The 23,246-nt window shown below is 35.3% G+C and overlaps 1 protein-coding gene and 1 long non-coding RNA gene across 4 annotated transcripts; one reads left to right on the top strand and one right to left on the bottom strand.

Annotated features, from left to right (window-relative positions):
* Positions 1-5,528: 5,528 nt before the first annotated feature.
* On the bottom strand, positions 5,529-11,841 carry LOC106068770 (endoplasmic reticulum chaperone BiP). Its single transcript, XM_013228240.2, has 9 exons — positions 11,682-11,841; positions 9,953-10,134; positions 9,052-9,283; positions 8,564-8,811; positions 8,303-8,457; positions 7,951-8,186; positions 7,645-7,794; positions 7,270-7,515; positions 5,529-6,763 (listed from the first exon to the last, which is right to left on the bottom strand). Exons 2-9 carry the CDS (start codon positions 10,090-10,092, stop codon positions 6,188-6,190), a joined length of 1,983 nt encoding a protein of 660 aa, XP_013083694.1. The 5' UTR covers positions 10,093-10,134; positions 11,682-11,841; the 3' UTR covers positions 5,529-6,187.
* A 6,370-nt stretch (positions 11,842-18,211) lies between these two features.
* Positions 18,212-22,999, top strand: LOC106068771 (uncharacterized). Of its 3 annotated transcripts, XR_008779905.1 has the most exons (9): positions 18,212-18,516; positions 18,857-18,914; positions 19,261-19,324; positions 20,456-20,482; positions 21,242-21,292; positions 21,487-21,545; positions 21,825-21,866; positions 22,055-22,089; positions 22,915-22,999. It is a non-coding gene; the product is annotated as an uncharacterized LOC106068771 (long non-coding RNA). The 3 variants fall into 3 exon arrangements; XR_008779906.1 differs by lacking the exon at positions 18,857-18,914 and having other exon boundaries at positions 18,214-18,527; XR_001217967.2 differs by lacking the exon at positions 18,857-18,914 and having other exon boundaries at positions 18,216-18,516.
* Positions 23,000-23,246: the final 247 nt, after the last annotated feature.

Below are 23,246 nucleotides of genomic sequence, written 5' to 3'. Positions count from 1 at the left end.
GTCATGCTGGTTCTTTGGTTATTACAGTGTGTGTATATTTTCTTAATGAATTACTTTGTCTCTAGTTACACTACTGCTTCTCCACTTTTACTTTGTCTCTAGTTACACTACTGCTTCTCCACTTTTACTTGGTCTCTAGCTACACTACTGCTTCTCCACTTTTACTTTGTCTCTAGTTACACTACTGCTTCTCCACTTTTACTTTGTCTCTAGCTACACTACTGCTTCTCCACTTTTACTTTGTCTCTAGCTACACTACTGCTTCTCCACTTTTACTTTGTCTCTAGTTACACTACTGCTTCTCCACTTTTACTTTGTCTCTAGCTACACTACTGCTTCTCCACTTTTACTTTGTCTCTAGTTACACTACTGCTTCTCCACTTTTACTTTGTCTCTAGCTACACTACTGCTTCTCCACTTTTACTTTGTCTCTAGTTACACTACTGCTTCTCCACTTTTACTTTGTCTCTAGTTACACTACTGCTTCTCCACTTTTACTTTGTCTCTAGTTACACTACTGCTTCTCCACTTTTACTTTGTCTCTAGTTACACTACTGCTTCTCCACTTTTACTTTGTCTCTAGCTACACTACTGCTTCTCCACTTTTACTTTGTCTCTAGTTACACTACTGCTTCTCCACTTTTACTTTGTCTCTAGTTACACTACTGCTTCTCCACTTTTACTTTGTCTCTAGCTACACTACTGCTTCTCCACTTTTACTTTGTCTCTAGTTACACTACTGCTTCTCCACTTTTACTTTGTCTCTAGCTACACTACTGCTTCTCCACTTTTACTTTGTCTCTAGTTACACTACTGCTTCTCCACTTTTACTTTGTCTCTAGTTACACTACTGCTTCTCCACTTTTACTTTGTCTCTAGCTACACTACTGCTTCTCCACTTTTACTTTGTCTCTAGCTACACTACTGCTTCTCCACTTTTACTTTGTCTCTAGTTACACTACTGCTTCTCCACTTTTACTTTGTCTCTAGTTACACTTCTGCTTCTCCACTTTTACTTTGTCTCTAGCTACACTACTGCTTCTCCACTTTTACTTTGTCTCTAGTTACACTACTGCTTCTCCACTTTTACTTTGTCTCTAGTTACACTACTGCTTCTCCACTTTTACTTTATCTCTAGCTACACTACTGCTTCTCCACTTTTACTTTGTCTCTAGCTACACTACTGCTTCTCCACTTTTACTTTGTCTCTAGTTACACTACTGCTTCTCCACTTTTACTTTGTCTCTAGCTACACTACTGCTTCTCCACTTTTACTTTGTCTCTAGCTACACTACTGCTTCTCCACTTTTACTTTGTCTCTAGTTACACTACTGCTTCTCCACTTTTACTTTGTTTCTAGTTACACTACTGCTTCTCCACTTTTACTTTGTCTCTAGCTACACTACTGCTTCTCCACTTTTACTTTGTCTCTAGTTACACTACTGCTTCTCCACTTTTACTTTGTCTCTAGTTACACTACTGCTTCTCCACTTTTACTTTGTCTCTAGTTACACTACTGCTTCTCCACTTTTACTTTTTTTTGCCCTAGTTACACTACTGCTTCTCCACTTTTACTTTGTCTCTAGCTACACTACTGCTTCTCCACTTTTACTTTTTTTTGCCCTAGTTACACTACTGCTTCTCCACTTCTTATTGTTCTAATCATAGTTAATGCCAGTCTGATCCATAGGAAGGACGTTATAGACTGCTGCTATAGGTAACTGTTACAAAATAAACATTTTTATTGATGAGGTCACTTCAATAATGATGACACGAGTCCCGCACAATTCTTGACTTTCACCAATCATATGTCAGATACCGGTACCTGTATTTAGAGGAGCTGGGTGGATTCAATGAAACTAGATACAAAATTACAACCTGTCCACTTGGAAGAATAATCCTTTTTTTTTTTTTTTTTTTACTGTATCACAATGCCCTTCCATCTTTTTACAGCCATGCAAATGTGCTATTTTTTTTTTATATCTTATCGTATATAATGCAGACGTTACTTCAAAAAAGAAGATGATTACGTCCTACGCGTCATGCATTCAGTCATGCGTATTAACCAATGACTTAAATTCTGCAAAGTCACTGGTTTTCCTGGCTAGCTCAGGCAACCCTTTTCATGCTCTAATAGCACTAGGGAAGAAGGAGTATTTGTACAAATTTGTCCTAGCATATGGGACGAGGAATGTGCGTTTATTTTTGTGTCTTTCTGAGTATTTTTTAAATTTGGTATTTGAAGATTATGGTTCAGTGTTTTATGTATAATTGCTACTTTATTTTTAAGTCTGCTATCCTGAAGGCTTTATAAATTTAGTGATTTAGAAGGCTTTCTAAATTTAGTGATTTAGAAGGCTTTCTAAATTTAGTGATTTAACTAAACGTGCTACTCGATATGCTGTCATACATATTATTTGTCAGCAGAGGTGGGCATAGTGAAAAAAAAAAAAGTCACTTAAAAAAAAAACTGTAGTCAACATATTCTTACGATAACAGAATGTTTTAATGTAAAGCCAACATACCCTTACAATAATTGAATATTTTTATTGTAGAGCGCTTTTAGCACTTAAAAGTTTTTTAATAAATGTAGGCCTAAGAAGCAAGTAAACAAAGCTCATAACTTCAATTAGTAACGTATTTTAATATGGTTTCACGATATGTGCAAGTCACTTTTATGAAATAAGTACAATAATGTCGCCCCCGACCCCCCACACCTTTTTTTTTTTCAAAAAATTAATAAATTCTGAGCATTTTTAGAAAGTGGAAATAAAAAATAAAAAAAAAAAAAAGTCTGTTGTTCTAATCGTTTCTAACAATTCCTATTAACTGTTCATTGATATTAAAAACCATACAAGTCAGACATCCAGCGCAAGGTGGGCCCTGCTTCAATACATCTGTCCAATCAGATCTACCCTGTACCTATCGTCTGCATGACCGGACTCTTAGCTGCTTCTACGTCATCAAGCTAAAATGGAAACAGGCAGACACTCAAATGCAAAATTCACAAGTCTGGCTCTCAAAACCGGCTATGTTGGATGGCTACCTGGTAGTGCGGTATGCGCGCTGGACTATCGTTCGGACTTCTCGATGGTCCCGGGTTCATACCCTGCTCACTGCCATCCCCAAGCGTCCTGCTGAAGGTTTGGACTAGGAAGTAAATTATCTCCAATTAGGGCCTACAAACAAGAGACAGCATCGAAAACGTAACACACACACACACACAAATCCGACCATAACCAAAAAGAGCTCAATGAATTAGTTAACTCTTTTCTAAAAACCCATTACCATACCCCAGTGACCAGTGGGTCAGAGTTCCCACAGATGGATCCTCTAAAAAATCCAACACAAAAGGAGGTGCTGGCATAGCCTACTAATTGAATGGCCCAATGGAGAAAAACGATAAAAGTGAATTGCAACTGGCGATCTCAGACAACCATAGAGTGGAAAGGCGAGCACTTGAACTAGCAGCCACTACACTAATAAACTGCGCATGTAGGCCTACACCAAACAGTCATAATGAGCAGCCACTACACTAATAAACTGCGCATGTACACCAAACAGTCATAATGACCGATATCAAAACAGTCCTACTATCGAAAGGCACGAACAAGACTCTGGCCTCAAAACCCTCCTATAAAAGAAAAACTAAATGGAAAATTGCGCGCCTGATTCAGAAATCACCGCGCGGTTCATTTTAAGTTAAAGCTGATTGCAAGAGTTTTTATCTTTTGTAGCCGAGTAATTTCAATAATCAGTGTTTCTGCCAATTCTCTCCTTCCCTTTCTGTGGTGGTAATACGCGTTGTTAACCTCCACAGGACTCTTCCATTGCTACATTCCCAGCCCCCCCCCCCCCATTCTACGAGAGTGAAAAGTTAAATAAAAAATACTGCCAACATCTTGCTTTGAGCAGAGTTAGACGACTGTGGACATAATGCACCCATGCAGATTTGTAGCACAGCTAAAACACATAAATTTACGTGTGAATATTAAATCAATAATATCCACCTGCCAACACTTAATATCCTGTGTAAACTTGAGTTTACTCGTTGAACTTCATTATTTCAACTAATCAGAAAGCTTAGCCCTACCCGTATTAGGTAATGGTGTTGGGTAAAAACATTTTGTTTAAATACCAGATATGGGCTGGTTATTGTTTTTTACGACAATGAAGAAGTAAGAAGAGAATGACCAAATTACAAGGAGTTTTGTAGACAATTTGATTCTATGAGAACCTACCCAAATGTTTTCACAAAATATAATGATTTCTATTAAGTATTAAAAAGAAAATGATATGGTATTTTGACTTCAGCCCCCCCCCCCCCCCTTTATTTACACTCAAGAATACATGATTATATATAACTAACTTCTAGTACAGGCATGTCAAACTCATTAAGGTGTATGGGCCGCATACAAATTGACTATGACCTGAAGAGCCGCAGCCACAAATCATTTGGAAAACATAGCCTTCTAGTTTTATGTAAATTAGAAACAATACAATAGAATATAAAAACTAATCATATACCTGTCCCTTAGTTATTATTACTATTTTATTTATTAGAAATTACTATGATTACGCATTATTTTCCTTGTCCTGATGCTTGACATCTTTTCTGGGATACAAGTTTATTAATGTCAGGTTAAAGTTTGAAAGGCCACTGACACTTTCCTCACTGATGACAAATTTTGATCAGATAATCTCGAACGGTGAGGTGTTTTTGTAGCAAACATATAAAGAATTCTGTCTGCTAAATTTCCAAAATTCAACGTCCTCACTTGTTGTGGTGTTATGAATAGAACAGAGCTGAAGTAGCTCCTCATGTATCTCAAAATTCCTGTCACAGGCCCTTATGAATATAGCCAACTGTGCTACACCCATTACACTAGTTGACTCATCGAGAGCCAGTGAAAAGAAAAAAAAAAAGCTATTTTGTTCTTTAATTGTTTACTCAAGCTGACTGACTTGTCATTTATTCTATCTGCCACAGTGTTCATAGTTGACGCTATTTCTTTGAATACTTTCACCTTTTTCTGGACAAATTACTTCGGCAGCTTTAACGACACATTCCTTAATAAAATCACCTTCACTAAATGATTTTTGACAAATGTTAAGTCTAATTCTAACATATTGGCTTCTTTATATGATCATTAACCATTAATAATAATTAAAAAGTTCAATCAACACCGAACTTAAAACTCGAACTGAAATAAACAAAATTATCCAGACATTAAAAAGAATTTTGTTGATTGTTACGTGTTCTGTGTGTGTGTGTGCAGTAAAACGTCATCTGAACAATAGTGGTGACTGTTAAAAGCCTAATAATTTAACATTTTGATAATTCTTGAGGTGGCCAAGCGGGACGCATGCTATGTTTGACATGCCTGTTCTAGTACCGTACTTCAAAGCTGAGCATTATATGTTTTTTATGGTGTATTAGTTTAATTTTTTGTTGTTTCCATAACTATTGATTAGGTTAGGTCTGATTTACAGTACTTACAAACCATAGAGTAAAGCCAACACTTGGAACAACAAATTGAAATCAACATTTATTCAAATAGTAATAGTTAACAACTTGGATTCTAAACATGTCAGGAATGACAAAGCTCAATATAAATGTTTTGATAATGTACATAATGAGTTTACTTTCACACTAATCACACATTCAAACACTCAGTAGCAAAACAAGTGGTCAGAACATATCCACCATTAGCATTACAATTTACTGCTACCCTTAGCACACAGACACCAGTACTACATTACACACACACACACATCTACTACATAGCAATGTAATTCCTTTCAAAATAAATATCACATTTGATCCCACACAATCACATCTCTGTGACTAAGTTAGCACACACAAAAAGTCATGTATATAATATATACACATTTCAATTTGCAAAACATGTTTGTAGCAATAAAAAAAAAATTTGTCAAAATACACTTTCATTAAGAAAAGATTAGTCATCCTATAATCACATCCATCCTCAATTATAGACCTGAAGAAAATACTTCAAGGAAATCAACTAGCATTTCAAATGTTTTAAGACTTGCAAAATCTGTCAAAACCAATGCCAGCCTCTACTTTTCAACTCCTACACAATCTGAGATTTTGTGTTTTGTTTTTCAAGACAAAATTCTTTCCAATTTAAATAGCAGTTTATAAACCTAAAGTTGAATGTTCTCACAACTCATCCTTTTCTTCTGGTTCCTCTCCTGATGGGGGCGGTGAGCCACCAGACTGTTCATACAATTTGGTCATAATTGGTTGAACAATGCCTTCTAATTCTGTCTTCTTTTCTTTGTACTCATCAACATCTGCATCAGGATGGCTCTCCAACCATTTAATAGCATCCTCTACTGCTTCTGTAATCTTTTCCTTATCACTTTCACTTAGTTTAGCACCTAATTTTTCTTTATCATTTATTTGATTTTTGAGTGAGTAAGCATAGCTTTCAATTTCATTTTTGGCATCCACTTTTTCTTTCAGTTTTTTATCTTCATCAGCATATTTCTCTGCATCATTGATCATGCGTTCAATGTCTTCAGGTGACAATCTGTTCTGATCATTCTGAATCACAATCTGGTTCTTGCTCCCGGTGCCTTTGTCCTCAGCTGTCACTTTCAAAATACCATTCACATCAATTTCAAAAGTCACCTCAATCTGGGGAACACCTCTTGGAGCTGGAGGAATGCCAGTTAGATCAAATTTGCCCAATAAATGGTTGTCCTTGGTCATAGAACGTTCACCTTCATAGACCTGTGAAAACATTTACAAGAAAAATAAAATTATTGATTTAAAAAAATAAAAAAGGGATAATTTTGATATATTTTTTTTTATAATGTAGTGAAATAATCTATTATTATAGAATTTTTAACTAAAATATTTATAGAATTTTTAATAAACGTGAAAAAAATCCATGGCACTAATATATATTGCTCTACACCTGGGCTTGTGAAGAGTATGAGAGCACTATAAAAAAACAGGAAGTTGCTATGGATAGAGAGAACAGTGTTTACAACAGCCTCAAGTGACTGAGCTGTCTGGAACTAAAGAACTGCCCCTTTGGAGCAACACACAGTGATTGGGGTAGAACTAAAGAACATAAGATGTGTACAGAAAGCCAAAGTCACAAATACATGTTTTACTGTAAAATTACCAAAACTTCGGGGAGTTACCTACCTTTGATCTATAACAAAATATACTTTTTACTGTCTGCCATTTTAATAGGATAAAAAACATGAAAGATAATCAACTTTATATACCTGAATAGTTACAGTTGGTTGGTTATCTGCAGCAGTAGAGAAGATTTGAGATTTCTTGGTTGGGATGACTGTATTTCTAGGGATCAATTTGGTCATGACACCACCAACAGTTTCAATACCCATGGTCAATGGGTTCACATCCAACAGCACCAAATCACCAGTGTCTTCCTCACCACTCAATACACCAGCCTGGACTGCAGCACCATAGGCAACAGCTTCATCAGGATTGATACCACGACTTGGTTCCTAGAGATCAAAGATAAAAAGGATTAAGACATTTTCACTGTTAATAAAAGTTATTTCTTCTAGCACAACAAATATTGACAAAACATTTAATAAATGCAGTCCCTAATGTAGTAAGTAAAATGTCTTTACCTTTCCATTGAAAAATTCTTTGACAAGTTGTTGCACTTTAGGGATACGAGTAGAACCACCAACCAATACTATTTCATCAATATCATCTGTTTTAAGGTCAGCATCTTCTAAAACTTGTTTCACTGGTTTCATTGTTGATCGGAACAGATCCTGAACAAACAACAAAAACATGGCAAATCTATGACTAAAATCTGTACAATTAGACTAGTGATGTTTTAAAATAAAATATCAGTAACGTTATGTTATTGTCCAAAAACTTTTTTTTTTAAAGTGAACAGCTCAATGCTACATTAACATTTGACTTACCATATTAAGTTCCTCAAATTTAGCTCTGGTCAAAGATTCAGAGAAATCTTCACCCTCAAAGAAAGATTCAATTTCAAGTCTGACTTGATGAGCAGATGAGAGAGCACGTTTAGCTTTTTCAACTTCACGACGCAGCTTCTGAACAGCACGGTTATCCTTTCTGATGTCTTTACCCTTCTTCTTCTTGTACAGCTTGATAAAGTGATCCATTACACGTTGGTCAAAATCTTCACCACCTAAAACAAAGTGCCAGTTTATATTACTTTGTGCTAAGAAATTAAGTAAATTTATATCAGTTAAAAATGAAAAGCTTAAGTTAATACTGTCAATAAAATGATAGCGATGAGCTTACCCAAATGTGTGTCTCCATTAGTTGAAACTACTTCAAAAACTCCATTGTCAATAGTTAAAAGTGAGACATCAAAAGTTCCACCACCGAGATCAAAGACAAGAATGTTTTTCTCCCCATCTTTCTTATCAAGACCATAAGCAATGGCAGCAGCAGTTCTGCAAGAAATGATTTTGTTACACAATTCAATCAAATGTCAACAACAAAGTATTTTTAAAAAATTTTAAAAAAAAAAAGCATTATTACAAATATGTAATTGCTTACGGTTCGTTTATGATTCTCATGACATTCAATCCAGCAATGACACCAGCATCTTTGGTGGCCTGTCTCTGAGCATCATTAAAATATGCAGGCACAGTGACTACAGCATTTGTAATTTTCTTTCCCAAGTACTCTTCAGCAATGTCTCTCATTTTACCAAGAACCATAGCTGAGATCTCTTCAGGGGCAAAAGTCTTTTCTCCATCAGAAGTATCAACGACCACATAAGGCTTGTTATTTTTATTCACCACCTGGATTAGTAATACACAATTATCATTATTTTGAGCTGCATTGAAAAGTCTTTCAAGCCTGATTGTATTATAATATAACTATTAGTGTTATTAACCTAATGCATTTTTCATAAAATTTTTACATTCACATTCTCTTAAAACATTCTCGTTTAAATCCATATTCATTAAAAGTTAATTCATAGCCATAAACAGGATTTACACTTTTTCAACAATTTTTTATGTGGATGTAAAAATGCTTACTTTGAAAGGGTAAAACTTGATATCATGTTGAACAGATTTGTCATCCCAACTGCGCCCAATGAAGCGCTTGACATCAAATACAGTGTTTTCAGGGTTTGATGTTAACTGATTCTTGGCAGCATCACCAATCAAACGTTCACCATCAGGAGTGAAGGCCACATAAGATGGGGTAATACGGTTTCCTTGATCATTAGCAATAATATCAACACGACCATTCTTAAACACACCAACACTGCAAACAGAAATACAATTTTGGTAAGCATTCTACTTAGAATCCACAATTGGTCAATTTAAAGCATGCCAAAGTGACATTTTACATTTATAGATGTCTAGGATCCATTACAAAAAATTCAATGATACATTTCTTCTTCTTCTTCTAGCCAGCTTTATTGCTGCTGAGCTGTGAGCTCTTTTGCAGACTGTGCCAAGGAAAAAAAGTGTGCTGTTTTCTTCAGTTGTTCAGCACTGCCATACAGGGTGTTGGTTATGTTGGGCTGTAGTGGAAGTAGGGTCTGCCTAAGGTGGATTAGGGAGGGGCATTCAAAGAGGATATGGTTTACGGTTTCAAAGGGGTGGACGCAATGTCTGCAAAGGGGTAGTTGTGTGGAGTTTATTTTGTTCAGGTGGTAATTTAATAGTGGTGTGTGTCCTGTTCTTAGTTGGAAGATTGTAGATTGTTCTTTGCGGGGGAGGAAGTTAATACTGTCCAGTTTGTTAGGCGTAGTCATTTCTCTGTACATGGCTCTGCCTGTGTTTCCTGATGCCCATTGGTTGAGCCACTCCTCTTTGTGATTGTTGACTAACATTGACCTTAGGGTGAGGTAGTTAACAGCAATGATACATAAAAAGCAAGATCAAAGTATGTAAATTAACCAAGAGATCTTTAATCTGAACAACATACCAAGAATAGGTTGTGCCAAGATCAATGCCTATCACAGTGCCAACATCAGACTTTTTCTTTTCACCGTCATCATCATCTTTAGCAAATACGCAAGTGCTGGACACCAGCAACAACATAAGAAATGGAGTAAACCTCTCCATGCTTCAGGTGCTGTCACAACAAAATAGAGATCTTTGTTGAATCTGTCAATTGATAATATTGAAAAAAATGAAATAAAACCATCTGTAAAGTTACTAAAGCACTAGTGACTAGGTCTAATTTTAGTACAAGAATCTAAATTAGTTGCAGACAGATCAAAGTTGACAAAGTAGATCTAGCAGTGATAAAATCTAGTTTAGTTAATCAGTTAATGCATGGTCATGAATGCATCTAAGATCTAGATCTTACTAGATCTAGATTTAAATATCTATAAAATACTGACTCTTTGATTTAAAATCCGGTCATTTGGATCAATCTAGAATAGAGTATTATAGTCTAAACTATTCTAGATTTAGATAGATCTAGATTATATTGTCCATATATAATTATATAGATCTAGAATAGAAGGCCTAGTTAAAGAATATAATTTATAAATCTAGAGGACTAATCTAGTCTAGCTAGATAATAAATTCAATATAGCATATTATTTATATTATTATGAATGATGCCTAATGATGGCATTTTGATGCTGAAAATGATGGATCATTCATACTCATAACTCATAGGCATGATCATGAGATACTCTATATTGACTATATAGTCTCTAGCTCTACTCTCTAGACTGTCTTCTATACTACATTTAGATCTATTCTATAAATTCTGGATCTATTCAATCTATTGATAATCATGACTCATGCATGATTCCAGCCTATAGATCTAGAAACTAGACTAGATTCTAGAGGTCTGGATATCATCTGATCTGGTTAATAATGTTCTTTACCCAAAAGCCTAAGAATTAAGACGATCTAAAACTAAGTCTAAGATAAGAAAAATAATTATAGATCTAGAATCTAGATTAATTAAAATAGATTTAGAATCTAATTATTAATATAATAGTTAATCTAAGTTAATACGATTAATTACGAGATCGATATCTTTATTCTAGACTAGAATCTATTTTTCATAATCTATACCTATACTTATACTAGATTTAGATCTTATTTAGACTCTAGTCACTCTAGTTTCAATTATTAGTCTCTAGATCTATAGAGTCTAGTCAAGATCTATCTACTTGACTAGAGGTCTAGATCTACAGATTAAGACAATAAATAAATAATTCAATAATAATATGTATACTGTATAAGTGTATACTAATCTAGTTCTAGAATAATCTAGATAGATTAGATAGTCTAAGTCTAAGATAGGCCGTGGGCCATAGAGTCTACATATGATCAAATATGATGATAGGGGGAGGGCTGCATTAGAGTTGATTAGAGACATTACCGCATTAGTATTATTAGAGTCAGAGTATTATAGAATCTATAATAATTATGAGTATACTAGACTAGATCTACTAGTCTAGATAATAATATATTTGTATATTGTAATTAGATCTAGACTATATACAGTACTATACTTTTATAGAAAATTCAAAATCTAACTAAGAAAAGAATAGAACACCTAGCCTACACTAGTCACTATAGATTTTTAGAGACTTAGACTAGACTCTAGTCTCTAGATTAAGATATCTATAAATAAACTTTATTTAATACAAACTAAATCTAGATAGATCTAGAGTTGACCAACTTACAACGTCAATAAGAGATACTGGTTACGTGTAAATGAGAACCAATGTGTTGTAGACTCAACAGAACTCGCTTAGCTTTCAGTGTTTCAATTTTGGGATTTCCTCGTTGTCTTCGCTGTTTTCAGTAAGAACTAAACTAAGCTTAGCCGGTGTGCGTTTTTCTATTCTTAGTTTTCCGTGCGTGTCGGTTTGTGATTGGCTAACGTCATCAAATTTTAACGCTGTCTATTGGTTGGCGTGTACGGAAGCTTGGAACCTCCGCGAAAAGACACGTACACTCTCTATTTGATAAAGAAAATATGCGCACTGGATAATTTCATCATTTACACATTTTTTACGCACATTTTCATCGAAAAATTGAAATATTGTATGAGAAAAAAATACCATAATATTTACCAATTTTAATTTATTTTGGTCATACTTTTGATAAAAATAAAGTTACTGTAAAACTCCTGTTTGCCTTGGCGCAGACTGAGATAGTCAAATATTTAGCCTTCAGAATTCAGCTCCAATGAGAACAAATGACAATTTTTTTTCGCTCGAAATAGAATCTAGTATTTTTTACGTTTAAAAAAAACATTGGGGGGGGGGGGAGGGCGATTGGGTGAATATGTTAGAAATCACTAAATCCAAAATATATGAGTTTTATTTCCTCCTTCCGATGGGAAGACAACGCCAAAGAATGGACAGGCCTGTCAGAGAAAGAAATTCTATTCAAGGCAAAGGACAGAGAGGAATGGAGAATGACGGTTGACACTTTGGCAGATCATGTGTGGTGCCCTAAAGGTCCAACAGACTAAGGGATAGGTGATGATGTGATAGGAAGTAACTGAAACGCAATAGGCGCCATTGGGTTAATTAAAGTGACGTCAATCGTAAGCTACAAAATTAAATATGTTTATCCTTGAAGTCCTACATCTTTAAAAGCCTGTGACAAAAGCCAAGTTTGATAGTGATATTTTTACCTTTACATTTTACCTATCCCTTTGTCTGTTGGGCCGTTGGGGCACCAAGCAAGACTCGTCGACCGTCTTTCTCCATTCCTCCATTTCTTTTGCCTTGTTTAGAACTTCTTTCAATGGCATTCTTTTATTTTGACCTCCTATCGCTTTCTCTTGGTTTGTGATGCGGTCTTTGAACGTACCTAGGATCCTTCTGTAGCATCTCAATTCCATTGCTAAGATCCTCCTCTCTAGCTCCGCAGAGTCCAAGACTCACAGCATTTAAAAAAATAGTGATATGCTATATGTAAATTGTTTGGCCCCTGCCAGGCACGGGGCCCAATTTGGAGCACTCGGTCAAATCGGTCTAAGGCCGGCACTGGTTGGGAGAAATACACTTGTGTGAGAGGTGATATTTGGTTAACTTTAGGATGCGGGGAGAAATACACTTGTGTGAGAGGTGATATTTGGTTGACATTAGGGTGCGGGGGTTGACATTAGGGTGAGGGGAGAAATACACTTGTGTGAGAGGTGATATTTGGTTGACATTAGGGTGAGGGGAGAAATACACTTGTGTGAGAGGTGATATTTGGTTGACATCAGGGTGCGGGGTTGACATTAGGGTGAGGGGAGAAATACACTTGTGTGAGAGGTGATATTTGGTTGACATTAGGGTGCGGGAGAAATACACTTGTGTGAGAGGTGATATTTGGTTGACATTAGGGTGAGGGGAGAAATACACTTGTGTGAGAGGTGATATTTGGTTGACATTATGGTGAGGGGAGAAATACACTTGTGTGAGAGGTGATATTTGGTTGACACTAGGGTGAGGGGAATGAGGTTATATTTTTATGGCCTCAAAGTGGCACTCTCGTGGAAACATCCTGAGGGAGACCGATAGGCTAATAAGGACATAAATTTTTACTCAAGTGGGCTTCCGCAGAAAGTTCTTGCGAACATTAAACATGTTAAAAATGTAAAACAAACAAACAAAACAACTCTTAGCTAGAGGTAATAATTGATTCATGGATAGCATTAGGAGAAGTCATGGGCGTCGCCAAGGGAGTGTGGTGGTTCACTCCCCCTCCCAAATGGAAACCCCCCCCCCCCCCGGCAGGGGGATAGGAATTTAGTGACAGATTTTAGCTTTGATTTTGTTTATTTTAGGTAAGATTTTATTACTAAACCAACACTTGCCCCAGCGCAGCCGAGGGGGTTTTGAGTTTAAAACACCCTACCAGGGGTTTTTGCAGTTAAACCCCCCTGTTCTATAAAACAAAACCAACAAAACTATGCAAACGACAATACCCAAATTCCAAGAGCATAGCTAAGGAAGATTTTGATTTTAAACCCCTCTCCGAAATTTACGATAAACCCCCTCTTCAATATAAGACTATCCATATATATATATATATATATATATATATATATATATATATATATATATATATATATATATATATATATATCATGGGCGTAGCCAGGATTTTTTTTCGGGAGGGGTTTTGGGGGGTGAATTTTTTTCTCCCCCGACCCCCCCCCCCCCCAACCACCGCGAAAAAAAAATTATATGTATTTATGCGTGTGTGTGTGTGTACATAATCTTTATTACATTCTGACCCTTCATTCTTTCGGAAGACGTTTATTGTGCCCTAGAATAGGTTCTTCCATGAGTTAGTGAAAAAATTGTAGATTCCCCGACATTACCAGCAAAGGGGTCTGGGGGAGCGCCAGGAGCTCCCCCAGCGCGGGGCGAAGCCCCGCCGCCAAGCACTATTTCTGATATTGAAAACCAACAAAATGCATATTCTGAGGTATCTACAGTGCATTTTCCTGCTATTAAAAAGTTCTATTTCAAAAACCTAATGTGCTATTCTTACTGACTTAGACCCTCCCTCGTCGTTCGGCGCATTTGCCATCAAGCTGTTTCCATAAAATTGTGGACTCCCCGCCATTAATAGCAAGGGGGTCTGGGGGAGCGCCGCCGCCAAGCACTATTTCTGGTATTGAAAGCCAACAAAATGCATATTCTGAGGTATCTACAGTCCATTTTAATGCTATTAAAAAGTTTTATTTCAAAAACCTAATGTGCTATTCTTACTGACTTAGACCCTCCCACGCCGTTCGGAGCATTTGCCATCAAGCAGTTTCCATAAAAATCTGTCACTGGTAATGTCTGAAGCCTCTTCCCACCTACCACGAGGACCTCCATGAATGAGTGGCGTCAAGTTGTACTAGGATATCATTGCAACTCTTCTTATGCGTAATTCATTTTGTCGGAGAACATGTCCCGCAAACCTCATGCGTCGTTCTCTCACAATCTTACTAAGGGGTCGACTCACAGTTCGGCATAGGATTTCCTTGATTTAGATCTGATCTCTATAACTGACTCCTAAAATCTGTCTTAGCCATCTTTGTTGAGCTACATTTAGTGTTTTTCGATTTCGGTAGATGACTATTCACTGCAGTTTATTAATGGAGCCCTGCCACTGGTAAAAATGTGTAACCTCTCTTGAATACGCTCTTGGAATTAAGTGACTGTAGTTTGCTTTAGATTTTATATCGAAAAGAGAAGTTTTATCGTCAAAATCTTCTGTTGGGGGTTTTCCACCTCAAAATGCTCTGTAGGGGGATCTTAGACTCAAAACCATCTAGAGGGGTTTTAAACTTTAAAAAAAAAAGCCATCTGTAGAAGAAACTCAAAACCCCCGATTGGCTTGGCTACGCTCAAATAATTTTAGTGTGTAATTTGCTCTTTTTTTTTATATTGAAGATGTATTTTTTGCACCAAACCCCTCTGAATGGGGGTTTAAACTCAAAACCCCTTTCGGCAACGCTCATAGCATTTTGAGTGTGTAATTTGCTTTTTTTCTTACACTGAAGATGGCGGGGGGGGGGGGGGGGGGTTAAACTCAAAACCCCTTTGACTACGCTCATAGATTTTAGAGTGAGTAATTTTCTTTTATTTATATTGAAGAGGTACTTTTTAGCTTCAAACTCCACTGGAGGGGAGTTTAAACTCAAAACCCCATATACTACACTCATAACATTTTTAGTGTATAATTTGCTTTTTTTTTATTATTAAAGAGGTATTTTTTACCTTCAAACCCCACTGTAGTGGGGTTTAAACTCAAAACTGAGTCAAAACCCATTTAGCTACGCTCATAACATTTTGAGTGCGTAATTAGCTTTTTTTTTTATATTAAAGAGGGGGTTTATCGTAAATTTTAGACGGTGTTTTAAAATTAAAATCTTCCTTAACTGTGCTCTTGGAATTAGGGGATTTTCGTTTGCATTTTTTTGTTGTTTTGTTTTATAGAAGAGGGGGAGTTAACTGCAAAAACCCCAGGTAGGGGGTTTAAAACTCAAAACCCCTGGTAGGGGGTTTTAAACTCAAAACTCCTAGTAGGGGTTTTTAAACTCGAACCGCTCTGGTAGGGGTTTTAAACTCGAACCCCCCTGTTAGGGGTTTTTAAACTCGAACCCCCCTGGTAGGGGTTTTTAAACTTGAACCCCCCTGGTAGGGGGTTTTAAACTCAAAACCCCTTTGGTTGTGCTAGGGCAAGTAATGGTTAAGTATTAAAATCTCACAAAAATAAACAAAATCAAAGCAAAAAATCAGTCACTAAATTCCGACTCCCCCCCCCCCCCCCAAGGGGGGGATTTCATTTCGGGGGGGGGGTTTGAACCCCAAGAACCCCCCCTGGCTACGCCCATGATATATATATATATATATATATATATATATATATATATATATATATATATATATATATATATATATATATATATGGAAAAAGAAATCCCCCCCCCCCCAGACAAAAGTCCTGGCTACGTTCATGGGAAGAGTAAAGGAACCTGCATTAGGAGGAGGGGGGAAGAAAGAACACATTTGATAGCAGTTGATGAAATGGTTGTTGTTAGGCAGAGGGGAGTGAAAGAAACATGTGTGATAGGAACTATTTGGTTGCCATTAATACGCGTTTAGCTGGATTGTGACGTGTCAAAGGAGACAGAATAATTTCTCGGTGGCTCACAGTGTTCTCCCCTGCATCAGACATAGGGCCTACAGCTTTAACAACGTTATTCTGACACTTGTGGTGCCCAATAATACTACAACAGAAAAAAAAAAGGCTAAGATAACATGAGAAAACGCTAGAAAACCTGTATACGGTTGGAAATACAATTTTTCATTTATTTGTAAGAGTTAAAAAAAACCAGAAACATTTAAAAAGTGTTTAATTTACTACTCAAGGAGTCGAGACGCCCTAGACCGTTTTCCTGCCTAAGCTATTCATTTATTGCATAAATATAAAGTGTCTAAGTCGTAATCATCAACGTCAAATGTGACAAACAAAAACACATAAAAAGCAAATAAGCTACCTAGATCTTGGGGAATATCTAAATCATTGAGGCGTTAATTTATCATCATTGATCACAAGTATTTCTTGATCAAAGTAAGCTTGAAAAACCTTCGCTTGCTTGTTTTTGGAATCGAGACGCATCTGAAGAAACTGCAACAAAACGTTGAAGCTTCCAGGTGAAATTCGTTTTGTTAATGTTACAGAACCATCGAGTTCCATTTTCATTTGAGGATTCAATAAAGGCAACTAAAATGTATGTGTATCTGCCACATAATGATGTTCAAATCGGGTGAATATTTCTTAAACAATCCGGTCCAAGGAATAAATATCCCTCCGTAGCTCTTTCTTGTGTGTTAATACACATACCCCCCACCACTCATTAAATCTATCATTAGATTTAATACAGATGTGGTATTTGATCTTGTTGAAAAGAGTATGCAGAGGAAGCAGAATAAGAATTATTATTGTTTATTTTTGCGAGTAACACATTCACTTTCTCAGAACTTTCTAATTGTTCGGCAAAAGCCAGAAGAACCAAGCCTTTTGAAAGTTTCCTCGCCTTAAATACAAAATCAACGATTTGAACACTGAAGTAACATAGATACCATAAAGAAAGTGTATAAATGCGTTGCTTTCGGAGATTTAAACAAATCTTGTAAAATTAATTAAAGCTTATATATTAATTTTAATAATAGGCTAATGTTATATTAATTTTAATTTAAGAAAGAATATAGGTAATTAACAAAGTAGCAAAAAATATTTGTGTTGTTGTTGTCTATGTAAGTACATTGTTTAGTTTTTACTGAAAGTATGTGCTCAGTTTGATGACCTCACCAGTTGATTCCTCTTGCGGCCCGTACCTTGCCAGCTACGTCTCTGTAGCTAGATAGCCTATGCATATACCTATATACAAAATAAAATAATACTAAGTTTACAAACTCAAGACGATACCCGTGATTCGCTATGTTGCATTTTTTTTCTTTTAGTAATATTTAAGATAGCGAAACACAAGTAACGGCCAAAGTATGATTACATTTGGCTGACCAGTGTCTTATTGTCTGTGTGGTACAGAGTTAGAGTGTGCATTAATTGTAGGTATAAATCTAGGGTGAATTTCACATTCCTTCAAATTTAGCACTGTTAAAATTGTAGCTTAAAGTGTATTTGAATTTGGCAACAGTAATCCTATCTGGCAGGAGACCCAAAACCAGACCCAGCAGCCCTTGCAACTTCCGGTATTCTCATGTTTATAAGGCTGTAGGGTCAAATTAACTTTCTATTCACACACGTTTCTCTCCACCTAAAGATGTTCCTAGGTTCTAGTAAGTGTAGGTCTAATAGGCACTGCTATGGAAGATTTCACACACGAGTAGATATAACTGCACGAAATGTCTGGATCTAGAAAATGCTAGGCCTACGCAAAACAGACTTGATACAAATGAAAAGAATTAGATCAAGTCTTGAATTTTTCATTACACCGCCATTAATATTGGCAGCGTTTGCTCCACGGGCACGTGACGTGTAAATAACTTCGTGAGTATTAGGTATTCAATATGTACTTATGAAAATAGTCTTATTACTAAATAGATATATGTTTTCTTTTTTAAAAGTAAATTAAAATGGATTATAAATCTTCTCATAGTACGTTGGATTGTTCGAGATCAGGAGGCTTTATGTCCTACTTAAACTGTAGGCATATATAGGAATCTAAATAGCCGGAAATCCGGAAGTAGATTTTAGAATCATGTTTCTAGATCTAGATTGTCTACAATTAACATTAATTTGTACATCTCATTAAATCAGAGCATTATAATCCAAATCTATAAAATATAACACTACTCTTATTAATTTTAAGAATGATTATTTTCTATAGATCAATTATTCAAGATTAAGAATGATCATACAGCAGTACTACACCTAAAATTAAAAAGGTCAAAGTTAGTCTTCTTCATCTTGGCTAAGGCCTTCAATCTAATCTAGGTTTAAGTTCTAATTTTAGAATACTCACTATTTAGACATGATGTAAAACTCCAAGTCCTAAAGTTAATGAACTTAATGGTACCAAATATTTTTTGCTCTTTTGTGTTACTGTATTGTTGTCATAACAATTCCAGTGTCAAAAGGAGCATACATTAAATAGTAGACACCAACTTGTTGCGTTAAATGGATGCAACAAAGAAAATTTCATACTGACATTTTTTGTTTAATTATTATTGTTTAGATTATTTAAATGTGGCATTTGCCTATGGTTTTTAATGCTTTTATTTTTTCTAATAGAGATGGATCATTGAAGAAAGCTGATGCTCAAGTCAAGTGATCTTGATGCTGGAAATTATAATGGGTGAGATTTTTTGTACCCTCATACTCTAATAGTGTCCTTTACTCGTCAATGATGAGATTTGACTTGAACTCTCTCTCTGAAATTTTTTGAGGTCAAAATTCTACTGAGACACCTTTCATCTAAATTGAAGAACCAACACACAATTTTATTAAAATTTGTAATAAACCTAATCGATCCTATTGCGGCTGAAAAGATCCACTCCACCTCTGGTCTACAAACTGCTATTTGGCAACATAAAGCCAGTGAGAATTTAATCTCGTTAGATAAGAGATTCCTAATAAGAAGTTTACTATAAATATTCGAAAAAACTGTCTGGGGGAATAAATTCTTGGCACTGGGTTGTCATGATTAGTCTATTTTAGATGAAGGTAATGAATTAAATAATTGAAAATACCTTCATATACCTCGGTAGTAGGAAATGTTGAAAATGAAAACAGTTGTGACTAGATCTAGATGTGATATACTGTCTTTAAAGATTTTTTTTTTTTAAATTTGATAACTTTTGTGGCCTTCTCCCTTTTGTTGGGATTGGTGGTCCAGTATTGAATAAGCTAATGAAGACCACCAATAGCTTTCTCATTTTTAATTTTAAGTGATGTCCTGTAGACACCTGTCAGTTCAGAAAGTCATTTATAGGGATTTGTCATCATCACTATACCCCCTGTCCTTGTAAGCTTAGCTAAGAATTGCTTTTTTACTGTTATTGGGAAGCGTGGTTGAGAAGCTAAGTACATTTAAACTTGGCTTGTCTAGCTATGAAGGCGGCTTGAGGTTTGACACCCGACAGTGCCTAAACTACTAAAGGCAGCATGGAAAACCTACTCCCAGATCCGCCCTCTCCCCCCTCTGGTCCACCAATGAGATTGGACCAAAGCGCTCTGAGCATGCTATAATCGTGAAAGTAGCGCTATAAAAAAGCTATAATTTATTGAACCTACATTTGTATTGCTTGAATTTTTAAACTTGCAAATGCTTTCATATGATGATCTTTGTGATAGATAGGGAGATATGACAACAATGTATGATTTTGTCATCCAATTCTGAAAAGTGTTTGCTGTTTATTGTTAGTCCTTAATTATGCCTTAATTATGAATACATTTAACGTGTTATGTAAATTTTTTCTTTAAACAGATGGCTACAAGCTTAAACATTTACAAGGTAAATATTTTAAATTTCTATTACTGAATCTTTACTGTTCAATGGTTTCTTGATGATGAAGTCATAGATAGGGACAATTGAAAAGCAGTGAAAAATTATCTTATCTGAAAGAAATCTTTAAATCTTTTTTGACCATTTTAAATAATAGTTTTGTATTCTGCATCTTTAATTTTTCTCATTGCATGCTGGTACAATCTTAGTGCTTTTGTTTGGGGTGGGGTGAGGATATCTGAAGTTCTGTGCAGCTAAAATCTGTGTTTGAACTGTGGCCCTCTTGATAGGTAGACAGGTGATCTATACTGTGTTATTACCGGCTAGTTTGGGCCTAGACACTTTGTTACTAGCATCACTGTTGTGACTTGTGATCATAGTGCATGCTTCATTCATGTTTATTATATTATAATAAACTAAAATAGTAAGACAATTTGTAATAGAGAACATGCTCATATGACTGTCTTATTATATCCTTGACTTAAAAGAATTAAAGGAAAAAATTTCTAGTGTACCTCAAAGTACAAATCTTTATTGGTGTATTTCTAATTTTTTATGGACTGATCTGTGATGATATAAACAATGGGAATCTCTCTGAATATTCTGATGTGTTGTTAATACTGAAAAGTCAGTCCTAAGTCATTTCCCCATATTCTCCATATTAAATTGTCAACTAGTAAATTTATACTGAAAAGTCAGTCCTAAGTCATTTCCCCATATTCTCCATATTAAATTGTCAACTAGTAAATTTAATCATTTTGTTTTCAGTGCTACACATGAAAGTTTTTACTACACAAGGCCTATAATCTATATGTAAATGTAAGTAACTTAAATTTGTCTGCCTGCTGATTCTCATGGTAGATTTGTGATGAATATGTGATTCTACCAAATGATTACTATGAATTATACTCACTGTTCCCTTTTTTTATCTGATGAATCTATCTGTAATTATTTTTCTATTGTACATTTTAATTTTACAAATTTTTTGTTAATGGTGTATTCTTCTATTGCAGCCAGACAAGGCCATTCATAGTGACATGATAGTATCCTGAATTGTTCTATAGGCTTGTTGGTAAGTTTATTTTCTACTCAGACTGACTCAGTGATGAAACAGATGACGAGTCTGCTTCCTTATTGTACTTAAGATCTTTCAGTTTTTGAAAGATTTTTTAGATACAATGGGATATTTGATGACATTTGAGGCATTTGTCTGAGAGTTTGGTCTATATTCTGGAACTCATTAGATCTGTCTTATTTTTAATTTTTTTTTTTAGAATTTTATAAAATCTTAAATGTTTGCAAAGTATTTGATACCTTTTTACTTCTTAAAGGTTTTTTTTTTTTTTCCTAGATAAGGTATTGTGGATGCATTTTTAATGAGCAGTTCATTAATGTAAGTACTGTTCTCACTTATTTTTAAATAAGTTTGTAAATGTATGCCATACCTGATGATTTTTTAGTCCCATAAAACATTTTGATGACACTATTTCGCTCCTATCTGATGTGGCATCCATATTTGTTTTATTTTTTGTTCAGCAGGCCCCTTAACTATATCTAATCTTAACTTATTTCTTTTATCAGTTTACACTATCGAACAAGAGCTGACATATTAAAGGGTAAGTCTTAGATAACATTTTAAATAAATTACAAATCTAAGTGGTGATGAATGCAAATGCTGAAACCATGTGATGACAGCAAATGCCCCCGTCTGAAACTTAGTTTGCTTGATAAATGTGATTAAAATCAGTTGTTCAAATGCTGAATTCTAAGTAACATATTTAGAAACTTACAAACTCGTGAGCTTTGAGTTATTTTAGTTAATTTGGTATCAGCAGCATTTCAGAATGAATTCTTGATTTAAATTTATTTCTAGCCTACAAAAAATGCAACATGTTTAGGCTAATTTGAAGGCTTTAATTTAATAGGATTTTAATGGGAATGTTGTTTCAGCTGTTGAATAAGAAAATATTTATAGGCGAAAGTGATTTAAAGCCAGTTGAGACTGATTGTAAAGTGAAGAAACAGTACCGGGTATTGATTGTTACATCTAGTCTAACTGGAGGTTTGCAACTAAATTGATATATCAATGATTTTGAGCTTTGTAGACCTACCTGGTATTTGTGACTTGAAATATGATGCTAATCCCTAGGTCTTTTTATTAGTTATTTTCTTAAAAATACTGATAATTTATAGTTACCGGTACCAGCTTCTCTTTGGGATGGGGAGCAGTTTCTAACAACTGCTTAGTGGATGGGATATAACATTTCTAGATTTTTTTTTTCCCCATACCATACTGTCTTTAAACCTTGACACCATTTTGTAGTGTGTCTATGATGAAACAGTAACTCTCTCTTCCTGAATTATAAAATGTTGAAAATATTTCTGAGACACATTGATTTACCTTTTTAAAAATATATTTCATGAGTTTTCATTTATTTTAGGTTTAACAGATGCAGAGCTAATTACAGATTTCAAGTTTTTTGTTTTTTTTTTGGTTGACATAATAAATACCATAATTGAATATTATTGCTTTTTTTTTAAATTTTTTTTTAATTTTCATAATTTTGTCTTGTTTCATTGTAAAAAGCAAATAAAACTGGATCTGTGAAATAATTTTATGACACGTCCATTCAAGTCGAAATGTAAATATGCTTCATCTTAAGTATAAATTCAATTAGAATGTACGGTACAAGTGACTTCTAGTTAAAGTCGGCTTCTTGTTTATTCCTATGCAATTGGTACCGTACCGACAAGTGCCCCCTGTGGTCTGTAG

The sequence above is a fragment of the Biomphalaria glabrata genome, chromosome 9, assembly GCF_947242115.1.
Source record: "Biomphalaria glabrata chromosome 9, xgBioGlab47.1, whole genome shotgun sequence".
In the NCBI taxonomy this organism is placed as follows: domain Eukaryota; kingdom Metazoa; phylum Mollusca; class Gastropoda; family Planorbidae; genus Biomphalaria; species Biomphalaria glabrata.
Note: the sequence above shows the minus strand (reverse complement) of the source record. Positions and strands in the feature narration are given on the sequence as shown.